General features: G+C 48.2%; 1 protein-coding gene across 7 annotated transcripts in view; it reads right to left on the bottom strand.

Moving 5' to 3' along the window:
* Window positions 1-15,779: 15,779 nt before the first annotated feature.
* The window catches only part of TXK (TXK tyrosine kinase), a 79,654-nt gene continuing 76,700 nt past the window's right edge, over window positions 15,780-18,733 (bottom strand). For all 7 annotated transcript variants that reach the window (XM_089325388.1, XM_089325390.1, XM_089325392.1 and 4 more), the window contains one exon: window positions 15,780-17,433. In XM_089325388.1, the coding sequence (XP_089181514.1) occupies window positions 17,365-17,433 (69 nt within the window). In that variant the 3' untranslated portion in view covers window positions 15,780-17,364. The remainder of the gene's footprint in view (window positions 17,434-18,733) is intronic.

The raw sequence follows: 18,733 nt of genomic DNA on the forward strand, positions 1-18,733 counted from the left end.
AGCAGAAAGCTGGATCAGAAGTAGCCAGGACTTCAACCAGCACTCGGATACAACAACATCACAAGTAGCAGTTTAACCTGCTACGTCACAATGCTGCCCAAATGTTTTAATACATTTATTTTGATGCAAAATATCGAAATTGTATAGAGGAGGAGTCTTTAAAATCTTTGTGGGAAATGTGTATCATGAAAACTGGAAAATTTTTTACACCAAAGCAAACATCTTTTAACTAATTTTCCATGAATTTTTGGAGGTGCCCCCTTTATTTTTCTCAATTTAAAATTTTGGTTGCAGAAAAACAAAAGTAAAACCTTTCTGAGAGACCAGACTACCTGGGCCACCCTCCTTCACCTTCTATTACAAATGATGAGAAGTGTTTCTCCTTGAGGAAGTTCTAAATCTCTCTCTAAACCCATCAGCATAGGAGAACATTTAAAGGCTTGTTAGCTTTGATATGTAGAACATCTGTGACAATGGAGGGCGCAGGGTATCCCCACCTTGCTGCAGGCCGCACTCTTCCCAGGAGCAGCCACTTTGGCATCTGCTGCAGAGTTCTCAGCTCCTACACTCCCCAGTGCTTGTCCAGACTTCAGGAGACAAGGTCTCACACCCGCTTTCTCCGTGGGGACACTCGCTACACCATGGCAAGGTCCCCTGCCCATCCAGCCACCAACTACTTGACAGGGGGAAGCAGATCAGCAAGGTTGGTAGTGGAGAAAAGGGAACCATACCCTGATGGCCCTGTTCCCACAATTCCCTGCCACATGCGGCCTTTAGAATGTCCCAGTCACTGGACTGTCAGTAAACAGCGTGTCCTCAGCTTAACCCAAAAGCTTGTGGGCTAACACGTGAATGCCTTCTAGAAGAAAAATGCCCACAGAATTCAACTGCAGGCCTGCGGTTGTTAGTTTCCATGGAGAAAGATCACAGATCATCCCTGGAATGGACCCAGGGTAATGATAGTGCTTCCTGCATGAGTTAATTGTGCCTAACAGTCAGGCAGAACATGAACTCAAGGACATCTTATTGCCCACAGCCAATAAAACAGTGTTTCATTGACAGGAATAGGCAAAATAGCTCTGAGCTCAGACATGCTCTCTCTCCATTAGCTTTGCCTTTATTTTCCATGGTTAACATTTCATATCATGAAAAGAGTTTTAAATAAAATGGTATTTCAAGAAAAGATCCCTCTTCATCTTAACCCATGGAACCATAAAGTGGGTTATAATGGGCAAGACTTGAAGGAAACAAAATTAATTCCTCTGGGCCAAATGAAATGGGGCTTTATTTATTGCCATTACCTTGCTTGAACTTAATTCCTTGTGAGTAATCTTGCATGCACAGGAAAAAGGCCAAGGCTTTCCACCAGTTGGGAGTCTGCTTTTAGGGTCACAGGATATGAATTTAATTCAGTGATTCAGTTTTTTGAGTAAGCACCGAGACAGACACTTAGCAAAGACGGGCTACTGGATTGAGTTTATCTGGACAAAAAGGAGGATTAATACCAGGGCAATGAATTTGTTGTCTCACTGTGAGGACCAAACTGGTTTAGAATCAGACCTAAAGAATGCAGTGCAAGTCAGGTTCAACACAACAGCCCCACTTCTTGTGGGGAGGTGCCTGCTGATTGAAGATTAGCCTGCAGCAAAAAGGAAAAATAAAAAGTGTGGAGGAACTGGTCAAACGAGATCAAGCCTTATACTATTTATTTTGCTGAACAGAGTAGCTGGGGCTGGTGCAACAAGTACTCACAATATGAACACGTGGTCTATTTTCACAATATCTGAACCATCCTCAGTGCAACAGTGAAGATTAACCACCCACCATCAAACACGTGTGTCTAGTGTCTCTGATGGTGACATGAATGGGAACAAAAAGACTGAAATGCAAATGATGCCAATAAGCAGAAACGTGTTCCTCTGTTACCTAGCAGACAATAAAGTAAGGCTGACTTCATTCAGAAATAAACTTACCTGACTTCCGTTTCTGTAATCAACTAGCAAGCTTTTCGAAATAAGCAGTATAAATTCTCCTTTAAAATACAGGGACTGGGGCTGGTCCTGGGGTGTAGCAGGTAAAGCCGCCACCTGCAGTGCCAGCATCCCATATGGGTGCCAGTTCGAGTCCCGGTTGTTCCATTTCCCATCCACCTGTCTGCTATGGCCTGGGAAAGCAGGAGAAGATGGCATAAGTGGCCCCTGCACCCACATGGGAGACCCGGAAAAAGCTCCTGACTCCTGCCTTTGGATCTGCACAGTTCTGGCCATTGCGGCCATCTGGGGAGTGAACCAGCAGATGGAAGACCTCTCTCTCTCTTTCTCTCTCTCTGCCTTCCAAATAAATAAATAAATCTTTTTAAAACCTGTGGCTCTTTTCTTGAGGTTTCATGGAATTCTGCATGTGTCATAGTCCTCAATGAAATAGCACAGAATTCTACCGGTTATTTCACACCTTTGCTCAGAGACCTGGGACTAATGAACCAAGTGAGGAGAAGCTGCAAGCTCCCTGGCTCGTCTCTGGCCCTTTAGAACACAGTATTTCCTCTGCTCTGCTCAGGTTTAATTCCAGGCTGGTGCCCAGCTTTTAGCCTTGTCTGCCAGTAAACTATCAGCTGAAACACATGGTGAGTTAACCAGAGGTAGCCTGAGCAAACCCCAGGAGTCACCAAGCGCTGATGGAATCAGCTTACTCACATTGCTCCACTTCTTAATGAACCTCACAAGAAGCCTCAGGTTTACCCAGGGTAAACACAGCTCTGTGCGCTTGAAGTATTTCATCTACAGCAATGGTTCTGGTTTGACAGCGGTCAAATATCTGTAATGGAGACAGATTTCTTTTATTTTTGTTTTTAATAAAAGATTTGGTTATTTCACAGAGCAGTAGAGAGAGAAGGAAAGATCTTCCACTTGCTGGTTCCCTCCCCACATGACCACAACAGCTAGGGCTGAGCCAGGCCAAAGCCAGGAGCCAGGAACTCCACCTGGGTCTCCTACCTGGGTGGCTTGGGCCATCAGCAGCCTCTTTCCCAGGCTTTAGCAGGGAGCTGAATCAGAAGCAGAGTAGCCAGGATTCAAACTTGTTCTCTGACACGGGACGCTGGGGTAGCAAGCAACAGCTTAACTCCTGTGCCACAATGCAGCCCTTGGAGTCCAACTCGATTACCACAAATATGGTACAAATACTCCTTGGGGCATACGTCAAGTTTATTTATTATTTACCTGAGATTCAAATGTAACTGGATTTCCTGCATTTTTACTGGCTATATTTGGCAACCCTACCCATGAGATAGAAAGAGCCAGAGTGCCTTCTAGCATTGTTGAGCTGAGGCACCAACTCTGTGTGTTTCCAGACTTTTTATTAGAGACAAATGAACCTCTGTTTCCTGAAGCAACCATTGGTAGTGTTCCATTAGTTTTGTTTTTTTGTTTTTTTTTTTTTTCCAGTAAAAAAGCCTGAGTGTCCCTTTCTTTGGTGCTGGCTCTAAGATCAACCACACAAGCCCCAACCTCTTCGCAAAACTGCATGGTTGCCGGCGCCGTGGCTCAATAGGCTAATCCTCCACCTTGCGGCGCCGGCACACCGGGTTCTAGTCCCGGTCGGGGCGCCGGATTCTGTCCCGGTTGCCCCTCTTCCAGGCCAGCTCTCTGCTATGGCCAGGGAGTGCAGTGGAGGATGGCCCAGGTGCTTGGGCCCTGCACCCCATGGGAGACCAGGAAAAGCACCTGGCTCCTGGCTCCTGCCATCGGATCAGCGCGGTGCGCCGGCTGCAGCGGCGGCCATTGGAGGGTGAACCAACGGCAAAGGAAGACCTTTCTCTCTCTGTCTCTCTCTCTCACTGTCCACTCTGCCTGTCAAAAATAAAAATAAAAAAAAAAAAAAAACCTGCATGGTGGTCTCCCCTCCCTGCTCTCTCAAGCTCTCAGACCTGCTAGGAGCCTGCCCTGCTCTTGCCAGAAAATGTCATTATTTGAGCAGTAAACCTTTTGATGTGTTAACGGCACCAATGGTCTCAACACCTGGAGCATGTGTGGTACAGGGGGTCCATCCGTCCTGGAGAATGACCACAGGTGGCAAGCCATCACTACAGCTATGCAATCCGAAGTTCAGGTTGACGAGCAACTCCTGTGTGATTTGGCAGCACTCTCCACAGGCCTTCATCTTCACACCTGTTGTCTCTGAGCCCCAGCTGGATGCTGTGCCTCCAAGTCTCAAAGCCACATGCCAAGCAGGAAGAGGCAGAAAGTTTTCCTTTTAATCAGGCTTGGATTTTTTATCTGGACCGGAAAGCCCTCCCTGAGCACATTTGTCTACATCTTATTAAGTGGAACGTTCCCCTGTGGGTATCATTACTGCAAAACGGAGCATTGCAGCATCCACAGGGGGAGGAATGAAGCATTGCAGCTGGCTTTTGGAAGATAAGCCCAGCATCCACCAGGAAGCTGTCTGTTGCCAAAAGAAATGCATGAGACATTGGTAAACACTGCCAGTCACCTGTCAGCCAGTTTCTCCTTGATCTGGTTTAGCCAGAGTGGTGGAGGAAGGAACACATGTGGTTCTGGGAATAAAGACATGATCCCAAGTACCAGCACCTTCGTTATCACTTGGAGCTTGCAGCTGGTGAGAATACCGAATGGGAGGCCCCCTCCCAGACTTTCTGACTACAGTCTGCATGCTAGCAAGGTCCCCAGGGGACTCCATGTACATTTCAGCTTGAGAAGACCTGGCCTACAATAACCCTGCTTCTCACAGTGGGCTGCCATTGGAATAGCCCTAGCAGTATTTACAAATCCCAGTGCCCACCCTAGAGATCATTAACCTACCAAGGTGTGGCGTGAGCCTCAGGAGTTTTAAGAGCTCCCCACATGATCCTAATAAGCAGTGGAGCTTGAGACCACTTTGCCTGGAACAGTGGCTCTCAGCACTAGTGGCCCATGGGAATCACTTGGGATGCTTGGAACCCCTTGGAGCAGTGAAATGAGAGGTGGGTGGTGGTGAGATGGGATGTAGACAACAGTGTCTTTGAAAAGCTCTTGGATCATTCTAAAAGTGAAAACCATGCCAGGAAGCGGAAGTGAAAAGTATACAGGAATCCTGTCGCCAAGTGGTTTGTGGGCAGAAGAGTTGTGTTAGTGGGTTGAAGGTGCAGCTGAGGTAGGAGACCTGGGGGGTGGGGACTGGCAAAGAGGGCAGGGCAGGGAAGGGAACTTTCAGTATGGACAGGATCCAGATGTTCCCACGTGTGCTCACAGTAACCAAGACAGCAGTACACCTGCTCAGGAAGCAACTGAGTTGAGAGCCAAAGCACTCTCATAGCACCCCTCCCCCATTCAAGGGAAAAGTGACTTGCAGCCTCCAGGGAGCCCAGACTGAGGGGCAAATACAGAAGCTAAACAGGCCTACAAGGCCAGCATGAGCTGCAGCAAGGTCAAGTCAACCGAGGAGAGCTTCTGTGCCCTGGCCAGGTCGGAAAAGACCAGCCCACACCAGTCACCAGCTCAGTGTGCAAACACCAGCAGGGTGTGCAGCAATCGGGATAAGAAATGTTGTTGGGAGACCAGAGGTGCCAGGGGACACGGCTCCAATACAAACAGCACTCGCCCTTCACTAAAGCAAAGTCACCTTGCCAGGTCGGGTCACAGGTGGTCGGTCACATTGCAGTCAGAGGGGCGGAGCTAATTGCTGGCAGTCAGCATCCATTCCAGCTGCTCTGTGCCTGTGCCAATTCAGTTGCTAAGGATTCTGAACACCTCTGGATAAAGTCACTCCTCCCCATCTACACCCAGATGCTACTGTGGGCAGAAACAGAGCGAAGGAGGGGGGACATCTGAGAAATCATCCACTTTACCCAAGGAGAGTTTTCATTATTGCACTAAAGTTTTAGGGTTAAATTAAGTCAGATCTCCCTCGCCCCAGCTAGTAGGGGCACATGAGGACATCAGAACAGTTACAGGCAAAATAAAGTAGTTACAGATTGCTTCAGATCCAGGAGTTGTATGCAGAAAATTCTATACCTGCTGTAGACATAAGGGTAATCTGCTTCTTCTACTATGTTTTTGTTAATCTATAAAACATGGGTTCTGCCGGCGCCGCAGCTCACTAGGCTAATCCTCCGCCTTGCGGCGCTGGCACAGAGGGTTCTAGTCCCGGTTGGGGCGCCGGATTCTGTCCCGATTGCTCCTCTTCCAGGCCAGCTCTCTGCTGTGGCCAGGGAGTGCAGTGGAGGATGGCCCAAGTGCTTGGGCCCTGCACCCCATGGGAGACCAGGAGAAGTACCTGGCTCTTGGCTTCGGATCAGCGCGGTGCACCGGCTGCAGCGGCCGTTGGGGGGTGAACCAACGGAAAAGGAAGACCTTTCTCTCTCTCTCTCTCTCTCACTGTCCACTCTGCCTGTCAAAAAAATTAAAAAAAAAAAAAAAAAAAAAAAAAAAAACATGGGTTCCCATTTCTTCGTACATGATTCAGGTGTAACTTTCCTATCAATTCAACATGATTAACAGAAGTTCTTCTCCTCTATTTAAACAGGGAAAAGGAGCTACATGAGATTATGTGTAAACCAAATTGTTTGGGGGTGGGAGGAAGACAGGCAATAGCAAAGATGCCACTTGAGAGGTTTGCATCCCTGGGTTCAAGTCCTGCCTCTGTTTCCTATCCAGCTCCCTGCTAACACACACCCTGGGAGACAGCAGGTGATGGGTCAAGCACCTAGGTTCTTGCCGTGCACATGGGAGACCCAGATGAAGTTCTTGGCTCCTGGATCCTGGCTTCTGCCTGGCCCAGCCCTGGCTGTTGTGCACATTTGGGAAGTGAATAAGTAGAGGGAAGATTTCTGTTTGTCTCCGTCTGTGTGCATTTAAAAGACATAAAAAGTAAGACTTTTTAAAAATTGCTCTGGAAAAAGCAAGATCTATACCAAAAAAGGACTATTGACCACCTGAGGTAGTTAAGTGGAACCAGATGGAAAACCAGCCCATAGCAACAGGGAGAAGCAATGGACTAGCTCAGAATCCCAAGAGGAAAGCTGCTTTTGAAACTGAATAACCCTCCTCCGAGAGATGAAGCTCCTGGGAGCCCCCACCACCTTTATTTCACAGGATCGTTTCAGGAATATTTGCTTAACTCAGTTCTGTCAGGCCCCTGTGCTAGAACATGGGAATACAACAGTAACCAAAAGACAGCAGTACACCTGCCCTCATGAGTATTACCACTGCAGGAGACAGGGTGAAGGCCAGACCACGCAACAAATAAATAAGTAAAAAATAGGATTTAATGTTATGAACTATGTACAAGAAATGGAGCCAGTGAGTAGGCTGCAGTTTTGCTTCTTTTTTAAAGATTTATTTATTTTTTTATTTTTATTTTTTGACATGCAGAGTGGACAGTGAGAGAGAGAGACAGAGAGAAAGGTCTTCCTTTTGCCGTTGGTTCACCCTCCAATGGCCGCCGCGGCCGGCGCACTGCGCTGATCCGATGGCAGGAGCCAGGTACTTACCCTGGTCTCCCATGGGGTGCAGGGCCCAAGCACTTGGGCCATCCTCCACTGCACTCCATGGCCACAGCAGAGAGCTGGCCTGGAAGAGGGGCAACCGGGACAGAATCCGGCGCCCCAACCGGGACTAGAACCCGCTGTGCCAGCGCCGCAAGGCGGAGGATTAGCCTAGTGAGCCGCGGCGCTGGCCCTGAAGATTTATTTATTTATAAGTCAGAGTTAAACAGAAAGAGAAGGAGAGGCAGAGAGAGAGATGTGGAGAGAGGTCTTCCATCCTCTGGTTCACTCCCCAATTAGCCATAACAGATGGAGCTGCACTGATCCAAAGCCAGAAGCCAGGAGCTTCTTCCAGGTCTCCCACACGGGTGCAGGGGCCCAAGGACTTGGGCCATCTTCCACTGCCTTCCCAGGCCATAGCAGAGAGCTGGATCAGAAATGGAGCAGCTGGGACTCGAACTGGCACCCATATGGGATGCTGGCATTGCAGGCAGTGGCTTTACCTGCTACGCCACAGCATCGGCCCCTGGGCCACAGTTTTAAACAGAGTGGTCAGAAAAAAACTCAAGAAGAGGTTGACATTTGAGCACAACCCGGAGATGGGGAAGCAAGCCATGTAGCTTCCCGGAAGTGCTATCAGCAAAGGAAATCCGGCCTGGGATGAGCAAGGAGCAGCAAGGAGGGCAGGTGCAGGCTGAGGGAGAGGGGGGGCAGCAAGGAGGGCAGGTGCAGGCTGAGGGAGAGGGGGAGCAGCAGGAGACGGGGCCAGTGAGGCACAGGTTCAGGGTTGGGAGGAAACAGCGCACCATTTCGATCCAAGCAAGCTCTTCAGCTGCAAGTTCAGCTTCCCAGACCGCTCACTGCAGAGAAGCCACCAGAAAAACGCCCTTCCCCACACACTGCATAGGATTTTCAGCTTTTTTTTTTAAAGATTTATTTATTTATTTGAAAGTCAGAGTTACATAGAGAGAGGAGAGGCAGAGAGAGAGAGAGGTCTTCCATCCGGTGGTTCACTCCCCAATTGGCCACAACGGCCGGAGCTGTGCTGATCCAAAGCCAGGAGCCAGGAGCTTTTGCCAGGTCCCCCATGTGGGTGCAGGGGCCCAAGGACTTGGGCCATCTTCTACTGCTTTCCCAGGCCACAGCAGAGAATTAGATCGGAAGAGGGGCAGTCAGGTCTCGAACCAGCACCTATATGGGATGTCGGCGCTTCAGGCCAGGGCATTAACCCGTTGTGCCATAGCGCCAGCCCCTTCAGCTCTTTCTTAAGACACTCAGATTCTGTTAAGTCTTTTGAATTCTCAGTTAACCCCAGATCACTTCGAAACATTAACGTGAAGGAGAAAAGCCAGCCTGACACATTGGTACTTAATTTGGACAATATGACCAGCCACGCTTGAGCTAATTTGCCTGAAGAAACAGGGGTCCTAGCGGAGTGGCTCCAAGTTGCTACTAGAGAAGATGGGCAGGTACCTGGGAAGTGGCCAGGAAGCAGGACAGGACGGGAAGAGGAGAACACTGGGCCTTGGTTGTTACCATTCCAGCGTCCATTGTTGCTCCTCCCTGAGCTTCCCAACAGCTCTCAGTGTCCCTTTTCAAGGACAATACACTTCCAGGTAAACAGATTCCACCCTCAGCTCATGACCAAGGCCAAGCCAATCAAAGCGTCCATGCCCCCCTGGCTACAGAGATTTGTTCCAGGAGGGCCTGTGGATCTGACCAAGTCACAGAACACCAGGGCTCTGGGGGAAACGCTGGGACAAAGATGTTCTATCCCTGTGAATGGCAAAGCACATGACTCCAACATCCACTTCTTGTCTGGGAGGGATGTGTCTTCGTCTGTTTAATACCCGAGACTGGGCAGTTTATAAAGAACAGACGTGCAACTCTTACAGTTCCGGAGACCGGGAAGTCCACACCTGCTTGAGGGCCCTCTTGCTGGGTCACTGCATGGCAGAAGACTGAAGGTCAAGAACGGATGGGATGCAGGCATGTGAGAGGAAGAGAGGGAGGCGGTGAGGGAGGGGGAGAGAAGGAGAAGGGAAGGAGGCTGGAACCATCTTTTAACCAGGAACCCACCATGAAGGTAACTAACCCACTCCTGTGACAATGACATTGATCGGTTCATGAAGGCAGAGCCCTCGTGACCGCATCACCTCTTAAAGGTGCCGCCTCTCGACAGTGTTGTTTGGAGAGTAAGTTCAAAACACATAAACTTTGGGAGACAAAATTCAAGTCATCTCAGGCTGGAAGAGGAGGCAGAAGAAAACTATGGAAACCAGGACCATGACAGCACGGTGGATGGCTGCACCCCGAACTCCACCGACATGGGCTCTCTAACAGCCTTTTCCCTCTCAGCACTGTTGACAATGGGCTGGATAATTCTTTGTTGTGAGGGTGCGCTGTACATGGCAGGATGTTTACAAGCATCTTTGATCTCTACCCAGATGCCCGGAGCACCCCTTCCTGCGGGTGACAGTCAGAGACTCCAACCTGCACTGAGTCTCTGCTCTGTTTGGCTTCTTGTTTTGAAAGTACGTGGAGGCACCCTGGCCTCCAGAGACACATGATTCCCCCGCCTTCTCTTCCTCTGGCTGGCCAAGTATGGGGGCTCCGGAGAAGCTGAGATGCCAATCTGGAGATGGACTGCAGGCCAATCGGAGGAAGCAGTTGGTGTCCAGCCTGCCCGCCCCTCTCTCTTCCCAATCCTGGGGACAGTTGAGGCTCCACTCATCACAGCTTGGATCCCACCATAGCGGACCCAAGATAGGTGGCAAAGGGGATGTGCAAATCAGAACCAAGGACCAGTCCTGAAAATGAGGAGTCTTCGAAACCATGGGAAATGTATATCATGAAAAAACTATGCCTGGATTTCAGATACATTTTGCACCAAAACATCCTTTAATTCCATTTTCTCACAAATTTTTTGAAGTACCCTTGTCCAAGGCAAGGGGTAAACACAGCTTGGAGGGGGAGAAGGGCTGGGATTGGATGTGTACCTTGGGGAACAGTCTGCAGGACTGCCCCAAACAAAATCATCATGGGATGGCCTTTACCCCAATGGCAGGAAGCTGACTGGCTGTGTGCAGCCTAGCAGATACCCCTTCCAACTCAGAAATCCTGTTCCATTCGGGAGTTTTTCATCTTTTTTATACTAAAGACCCATTTTGGGAAGTCTCATGAAGCTTTTCTATTCTTTCTTTGGAAAAAGTTTTTAAATGTATAAAATAGAAATACACAAAAATAAAAAGCCAATTATATTGATATAGTTATCAAAATGTTTAAACACAAACATATACCTTCGCAATGTCTTTTTTATCGTGTCCAATGACACGATAGTTCTAGCAGCAGTTCTAAAACCCACTGTGACTTTAAAGTGGTGATGAATGTGAATTTGATCTCAAGAAAGCTGAAATATTCCCCGCATGACGTGAAAATAATGGTTTTTCCTATTTTGACAAAGTTACAAAAACTGCTCATGTCAAGTACAAGAGTTTACTTGTTTCCCTACATTTAGAGTGGTAGGAAGTATTCAACTTTAGTTGAGTGTAATTTCTTTTCCCATCCAAGTTCATGGCCCTCTATAAACCCACGTCAAGAATCATTTGTAAGGAAACCAGTGGTTCTCTGCCAGGAGTGACTTTGCCTCCCGGGGGAAGTTGGCAGTGTTCTAGAGACACATCCAGTGGTCACTCCTGGGGAGGGGTGCTGTTGGCTTCCAGTGGGCAAGGCCAAAGAGGCTGCTGACCTTCCCAGAACACAGTCTCCACAGCCAAGACTTACCCAGCCCCGAATGGGCACTGTGCGAGGCTGAGAAACCTTGAGCTTGAGGGAGAATGTTTGCTCCTAGAGAAGCTGAAGTCAGGATGGAGCAAGTTCTCCAAAGGAATTTGGGAAGTCTTTCCCTTGCCCAAAGCATACACCCCATCCTCAGGTAGCAAGAGAAAGCACACAATCCTCACCTTCGCCCAACAGTTGTCCGGAAGATCCCAGCGCAGCCACACAGATCAAGGCAGACACAGGAAAGAGCACGGGCACAAGGCAGGCAAAGGAGCAGCATGCGTTATTAAAGGAAAAGCAACAAACTGACAAAAAGACACTTAGTTCAATTGGGCTTTCTACCAGACTCTGATCAGAGAAGAATGAAGGCTCTCCTTTCCCCTCCTCAACCTGGGAGAGAGAGGAAGGGTTGTGATTCTCAACCAAACTTCCCAGGATGGAAGTGAATTGCTTGAGATTTAGACCCAATAAAGACGGTTCACCTGGATGGCCCAAAACCAGAGTGGGTGGAGGCAGGGCTCAGAGATGGGTTCCCAAAATGAGCAGATTTGGGAGCAAGGGCAGCTGACACGATGGATCATGACAAAGACAAAACTGAAGCCAAGCTCCCCTGATTCCTCTTCTTGGCCAGGCCCCTCCTGGAGCCTTCCCTGGCCTGGCTGTAGTCAGAATCGTGCTAAGTCAGTCTGGCAAGGATCTACTGGCCCTAGCTATCTGATCCAATTCCTCATCCCTCCCTCTTAATCACACAGTCCTTGGCCTGCCTCTAGTTAGCATCCTGCTAAGCCAGTTTGTTAAGAGTCTGCATACCCTTGTTATCTCCTCCTAGTACTTTTATATCACTGACTGCCCATCACTCCCCAACCCCAGCTATGTTTGCTCTATTCAGAGTTCAGCTCAATCCTTTTTTTATTTTAGTTACTTAGTTTTTATTTTTTATTAAAAAGGTGGGGGGACAGAGACAGAGGCACAGAGAGAGAAAGAGAGAGATCTCCCATTGTCTGGTTCATTCCCCAAATGCCTGCAACAGTTGGGGCTAGGCCAGGCCAAAGCCAGGGGCCAGGAACTTAATCCAAGTCTCCCACATGAGTGGCAGGGACGGAAACAGTTGAGCCACCACTTTCTTCTTCCCAGGCTTCATATCAGCAGTAAACTAGAATCAGAAGTGGAGCTGGGATTACAACCTGAGCCCTCTGAAATGGGCATCCCAAGCAATGTCTTAACTGCTTAGCCAAATGCCCACCACTGAGTTCAGCCTTTTTTCACTATTGCAATCATCTTGAACAAAACCTTCCTAACCATTTTAACACGGGGCAAAATAATTTCTGTTTACCAGTCAAGGCCCAAGTCCGTAGTCCCAAGATGTAAGAGGAGGCTGAAGCTTCAGGAAAATGGTCTCACAGAGAGCAGGAGCAGGCCTCCTGGGCCCACCCCCTTCAGCAGGGAGGGTGCTAGCAAGGGGCACCTCCACACCTCCCAGAGGCACAGGTGCAGCTGCATCCTGAAAGACAGGGAGAACAGAGCACACAGGGCCTAGGACAGCCCACCCTGCACACGAGTCCCCATCTCCATTTTCCACACAGCACAGAAATGATGCTGATAACAAAGAGGGAGGCAGGGAATTATATGGCAGCACACTTGATAAGCAAAACTGAATGTGGGACGTCTTGCCCTTTGGTCCTTTGGCAATTTTCATGGCCAACAGTAACAATTCCAACTCTTGTTGAGGACATAGAGCAACTGAAATTCCCATGCATTGCTGCAGGTTATATCTTTGCTGTATCTACTTCAGAACACTGTTTGGCACAGTTTACAAAAGTGAGACATACACAGACTGTTTGGCCCTGCAATTTCACTCCTGGACGTACACATATATACAGAAATACATATTTTCACCAAAAGACATGTAGAAAGTAGAAAGATGTTCATAGCAGTACTGGCCTTAATAGTTAAAATTGAAAATAACCCAAATATTCATCAAAATAAACCAGATAAATAATATGTGCAAAAATTATTCTATGTAAGACAATGCAGACCCTGGAATAAATGGCAAACAACTACATACAACATGGATCAGCACAAAAAATTATATACCATAATCGTCAATTTATAGAAAGTTCAAAAATAGCTTGGCTTGATTAGTGAATGAGAATGGCTTCTGCAGTTCTGAAATGTACGCTTTCTTGACCTGGCTCAATTACACAGATTTGCTCACTTTGCGAATGTTAACAAAGCTATGTACTCATGATTCATGTGTGTTTATGATTTTATGAACAAAGGTTTAAAACCAGGCCTGTACCTTTTTTCTCACAGACTTAGGCCATCCTGAGAAGATTTTTGGTTTGCCTTCTTGCAGCACAAACTCCTGGGAAATGCTTCAAGTTAAGATCAGCTTGGAATATTGGGAACCAGGGCCTGGAAAGCTAAAATCTGGGACAGCTGTAACTGCAGGTCTGCGTGACTGGTGGGAAACCAAGGCAGATACTTACTGCATCACGGTGAGCCCCACACACCATGGTCTCATCCCTAGCAGTTGTGCATACTCTAGGCAGGTGAGGAGGGACCCAAGGATTTTGTCTGCACACGGAGAGTTGGTTGGCTTCCCTGGAGACTGAAGGCTGTGGGATGCCCCCACCCCACATCAGAGTACCTGGGTTCCAGCCCCAGCTCTGGCTCCTGACTCCAGATTACTCTCAGTACAGATCCTGAGAGACAGTGGGGATGGCTCATGCAATTGGTTTCCTGTTCACCGACAGGAGCACCCAGATGGTGTTGCCAGCTCTCGGCCCCAACCCTGGCCTACCTCCCAGTAAACCAGCAGATGGGAGCTCTGTCTCTTGCTCTCACTCTTTCAAATTAAAAAATTAATAAATTTATAAGTTTACTAAGGAAAGTCTCCTATGGCTTTCTGGCCAAAAGGTTGTTTTCACTGATCTTATCTTCCATTTGGCCTCTAAAATTATTCCATTGTTTTAGGAGACTCCTCTCCCTCCTTTAAATTCCCAACTTTTCCTCTTTTAGGACTCTCTACAACCAATCTCTAATTCTCCTGTTCCTTCTTTAAAAAAAAAAAAGATTTATTTATTTATTTGAAAGGCAGAGTTATAGAAAGAGTAGAGTCAGAGAGACAGAGAGGTCTTCCATCTGCTGGTTCACTCCCCAAATGGCTGCAATGACCAAGGCTAGGCCAGGCTGAAGCCAGCAGCCAGGAGCTTCATCCAGGTCTTCCACATGGGTGCAGTGGCCCAAGTACTTGGGTCATCTGCTGCTGCTTTCCCAGGGACATTAGCATGAATCAAAAGAGGAGCATCCAGGATTCAAACCAGTGCTGCTATGGGATGCCAGCGTCACAGGCTGCAGCCTAACCCGCTACACCACAGAGCCTGCCTCTGCTGCTCACTTCTTCAGCAAAGCTATTTAAGCATTGCTGCATCCCACCTCAGACAACTCACAGAGACCTTTTATCAACAATTAATATTAAACCAGTTATAAAACATAGTCCCCTACCTCTTAAGGAAACTCCCCATGACTACACAGAGAATGGCACATCTCTGTCCACAGACACTCAAAATTCACACATTATCTGGAGTTTAGTTACCCAGGACATAGCTCCAGTGATCCTTGCTCCTGATTTGCTCTCCCCAACTCCCCTGAAGGGTGAAAACAAAAGCTCCCCACTGCCAACACATACTCCTAGCAGTGCCAGGTGCTGTCATGTGACCCCCAGCAATCACTTAACTCTGGCTGTGACTCTTCATATGTCCACAGTGACAGCAGATGCTCCATAGTCAACCCTGGGCTTTTCAGCGACTGGGGTTTGGGGGATTTTGTGGGTTTGTTGTTGTTGTTGTTTTGGTTTTGGCTTTTTCCTTTTGATGGAGAATGGGTACTGCCAAGCTTAGTAAAATGTGAAAGGGCATCTTACTGCACACGTGGATATAACGTGGTTTCCTGGATCATAACCTTAACCTCCCTGCCCTGAGCTTTGACTGTTTTAGTTTCGTGTCCTCTTACTTGAATTGGGTCTTGCTTGAATTGGGTCTCCCTAGTGGGAGTGTTCATCTCTCCTCAGGTTGGCAGGAGTAACAGGTGCAGGGGTATGATACCTTCTGCAAACATTTTGGAGCCTGTCACTGCATTATCAAGTCTCTTCTTATACCCAATGCTTTAGAAACAATGCACATAGGCTGGCGCCGTGGCTCACCAGGCTAATCCTCCACCTTGTGGTGCCGGCACACCGGGTTCTAGTCCCGGTCGGGGCGCCAGATTCTGTCCCGGTTGCCCCTCTTCCAGGCCAGCTCTATGCTGTGGCCAGGGAGTGCAATGGAGGATGGCCCAAGTACTTGGGCCCTGCACCCCATGGGAGACCAGGAGAAGTACCTGGCTCCTGCCATCGGATCAGCGCGGTGCGCCGGCCGCGGCGGCCATTGGAGGGTGACCCAACGGCAAAGGAAGACCTTTCTCTCTGTCTCTCTCACTGTCCACTCTGCCTGTCAAAAAAAAAGAAAAAAAGAAACAATGCACATCATGATCTTTAATTATCATTAATATTCAAAGATACGATTCTCAGAGTGGAAGAAATAGGGTTTAAAATTCACAATTACTATGGTGAATGCTTGGAATAGCAGTTCAGATGTTGCTTGGCATGCCAGCATTCCACAGTGGAGTGCCTGGATTCAAGTCTTGGTCTTTTGAATCCAGTTTTTTGCTAGTGTGCATATGGGAGGTAGCAAGTGATGGCCCAAGTACTAGGGTCCCTGCCATCCACATGGAAAACTCAGATGCAGTTCCTGACTCCTAGATTTGGCCCAGCCCAGGCCCAGTTATGGGAGCATTTGGGGATTGAGCCAGTAGGTGCAAGATCTCTCTTTCTCCCTCTCTCCTACCCCCTTTCAAATAAAGTGAAAATAATAAATAAAATTTTAAAAATATAATAAAAGTCACAACTATGGACAACTAGCAACTTAGTCTGCAGTGACGATCAGAAAGCATGGTCTCCAGAGCTGTGAGGCAGGGTGGGGCGATACCCAACGATGGGCTCCTGTTGTTAAATCTCAAGGTAACTACATTTCTGCTTTCTGAGATATCTTTCTTCCTGTATTACCTCTGAAGCACCCAGAATGCTGAAGATCAATTTCTAACATGCACATAAGCAGTGCATGAGAAACTAAGAGTCAGCTATGATGGCTGGTTATCTCATTTTGAATGCAAAATCCTGGACTTCAGAATAATGAACTTGGATGTCACATTTGGCTATTTTGTTTTTACCTCCTCTTTTGGAAAGAACAAGTCATCTCACAGAGAAGTGCAGAAGGCACTTACTATAAGGCTTCTTAGGTTGTCCAACCCCACGTGGGCAAAGAGTAAAACCTCAGATTTGAAATCAAGTCCTGAATTTCCCCAGCAATGGCTTCCACTGAAAATCGAAATGTCACCAGGATGTGTTCAAAAAGAGGACTCTGGCTAGGTCTCGTAACAGTGCTTAAAACTGGAATGCAAGAAACTGCCTGGAAAACAACCAGAGAGATGCAGAAACAGTTTGGTAAATAACACATGGGGAGATTAAAAACGACATTTCCAGAATGCTCACACTCATACAGTTTCTAAAGATGCATTTTCCATGAAGAGCTGCACGGCTCAGAAACATGAAATTCAGTAGAAAAGGCTCCTTCGTTCCACGAGTTGGCAGGATTTCTTTTCATCTCCTCTGCACGGCCCACCAGAGCAGTGACTGTCCCTCCTCTGCAGGAGAGAGACTTCTCAGCCTGGGGAAGGAGCAGGTTTCCACGGAGCCTCCAGGATTCTCAGCTGTGACCATGAACGGCAGCCTCGATGACGGCTTTCTCTCTCCCTTCTCCACACGCGGGATGGGAACGATACCACAGACGATGAAGAGTTCAGACATCTCTCCCACACATGGGGAAAAGCTATTGCCAGAATATTCTTAAATTTAAAAATGTTCGAAAAGCCTGTGACCTTTGCAAGACCTTTCCGAGAGATGGCAATTGTGAGGGAAGACATTTCCCCTCACGACCTACTCGGGGTGTCCTGGTGTGACAGTCTTTGCCGGCTGGCCCTCTGGGCTGGCGTTCCCTCGAGGGTCACCAGGTTTCGGCCATCTCTGTGAGGACCTGCAGCAGTTCAGCAAACGTAGGACGGCCTTCGGGTTTCTGGGAGAGGGAAATGGAGGGCGTCAGACCCGCGCAAGGCTCACTCAGACACCAGCTGCAGAACTCGTGGTGCAGACCTAGCTCTCTACAGAGGGAAGGGACAGATATCGTGGGGAGCCAGGGGGTGGGCATTTGGTCAAGCAGTTAGAACGCCAGTTAAGAGGCCAATTAAAAGACTCCTGTCCCACATCAGAGTACATGGGTTTGACTCCCAGCTCTGGCTCCTGACTCCAGCTACCTGCTGAGGCACATCCAGGAAAGCAGTGATGGTGGCTCAAGCAATTGCCACCCAAGTGAAAGACCTGGGGTGAGTTCACAGCTCTGGCCCCTACGCAACTCTATCTGCAGTCATTGTGGTACCTGGAGAGTGAGCTAACAGATGGCAGCAGTCTCTCTCTCTCTCTCTCTCTCTCTCTCTTTCTCTCTCTCTCTCTGTCATTAAAAAGAAAAAGATAACTTGGGGCACGCACAGTGGCATGAATGGCCATTGATCAAGGCATGAGTGTAAAAATGTAAGAGAGCACTGTAGAAATGAAATGGCTAGAGCTGCAAATACTAGCCACTGTGACCATTTACATTTAGATGAATTAAAACTGGATGTTTGGGGCCAGTGCTGTGGCGCAGTGGGCTAACGCCCTGGTCTGAAGCTCCGGCATCCCATATGGGCGCTGGTTCAAGTCCCAGCTGCCCCACTTCCGATCCAGCTCTCTGCTGCAGCCTGGGAAAGCAGTAGAAGATGGCCCAAGTCCTTGGGTCTCTGCACCCGTGTTGGAGACCCAGAAGAAGCTCCTGGCTCCTGGCTTCAGATCGGTGTAGATCCGGCTGTTGCAGCCATTGGGGAGTGAACCATTGGATGGAAGACCTCTCTCTCTCTGCCTCTCCTTCTCTCTGTTTAACTCTGACTTTCAAATAAATAAATCTTTAAAAAAAAACTGGATGTTTAAATTTAGTCCTTTACTCATACTAGGCACTGCTTAAGCCCTCCACAGCTATGTTGCACAGCACAGATACAGAACATTTCCAGCATCACAGAAAGTCTCAGGCCCAGCCCCAGCCTGCAGATCTACCTGGAAGACCTGAGTTGCTGGGAGTGAGGGCTGAGCGAGGCTCCCAAGCTCAGCTGTAGTTATTCGCTACACCTGATAACTTCTAGAAGGGATTCTAGTCAGTAAGCAAATGAAATGAGGGACTTTGTCAATCTAGGGCACGGGCTGTGCTGTTCTTCAGGCTCAGTCAACAAAACTCCTGGCCAGGACGTCAGGAGTATTTGTCTCTTTCACTGGATGAAATTCAGCTGTAA

Source organism: Oryctolagus cuniculus, chromosome 2 (assembly GCF_051225735.1).
Source record: "Oryctolagus cuniculus isolate XC-2025 breed Fujian yellow rabbit chromosome 2, ASM5122573v1, whole genome shotgun sequence".
Taxonomy (NCBI): Eukaryota; Metazoa; Chordata; class Mammalia; order Lagomorpha; family Leporidae; genus Oryctolagus; species Oryctolagus cuniculus.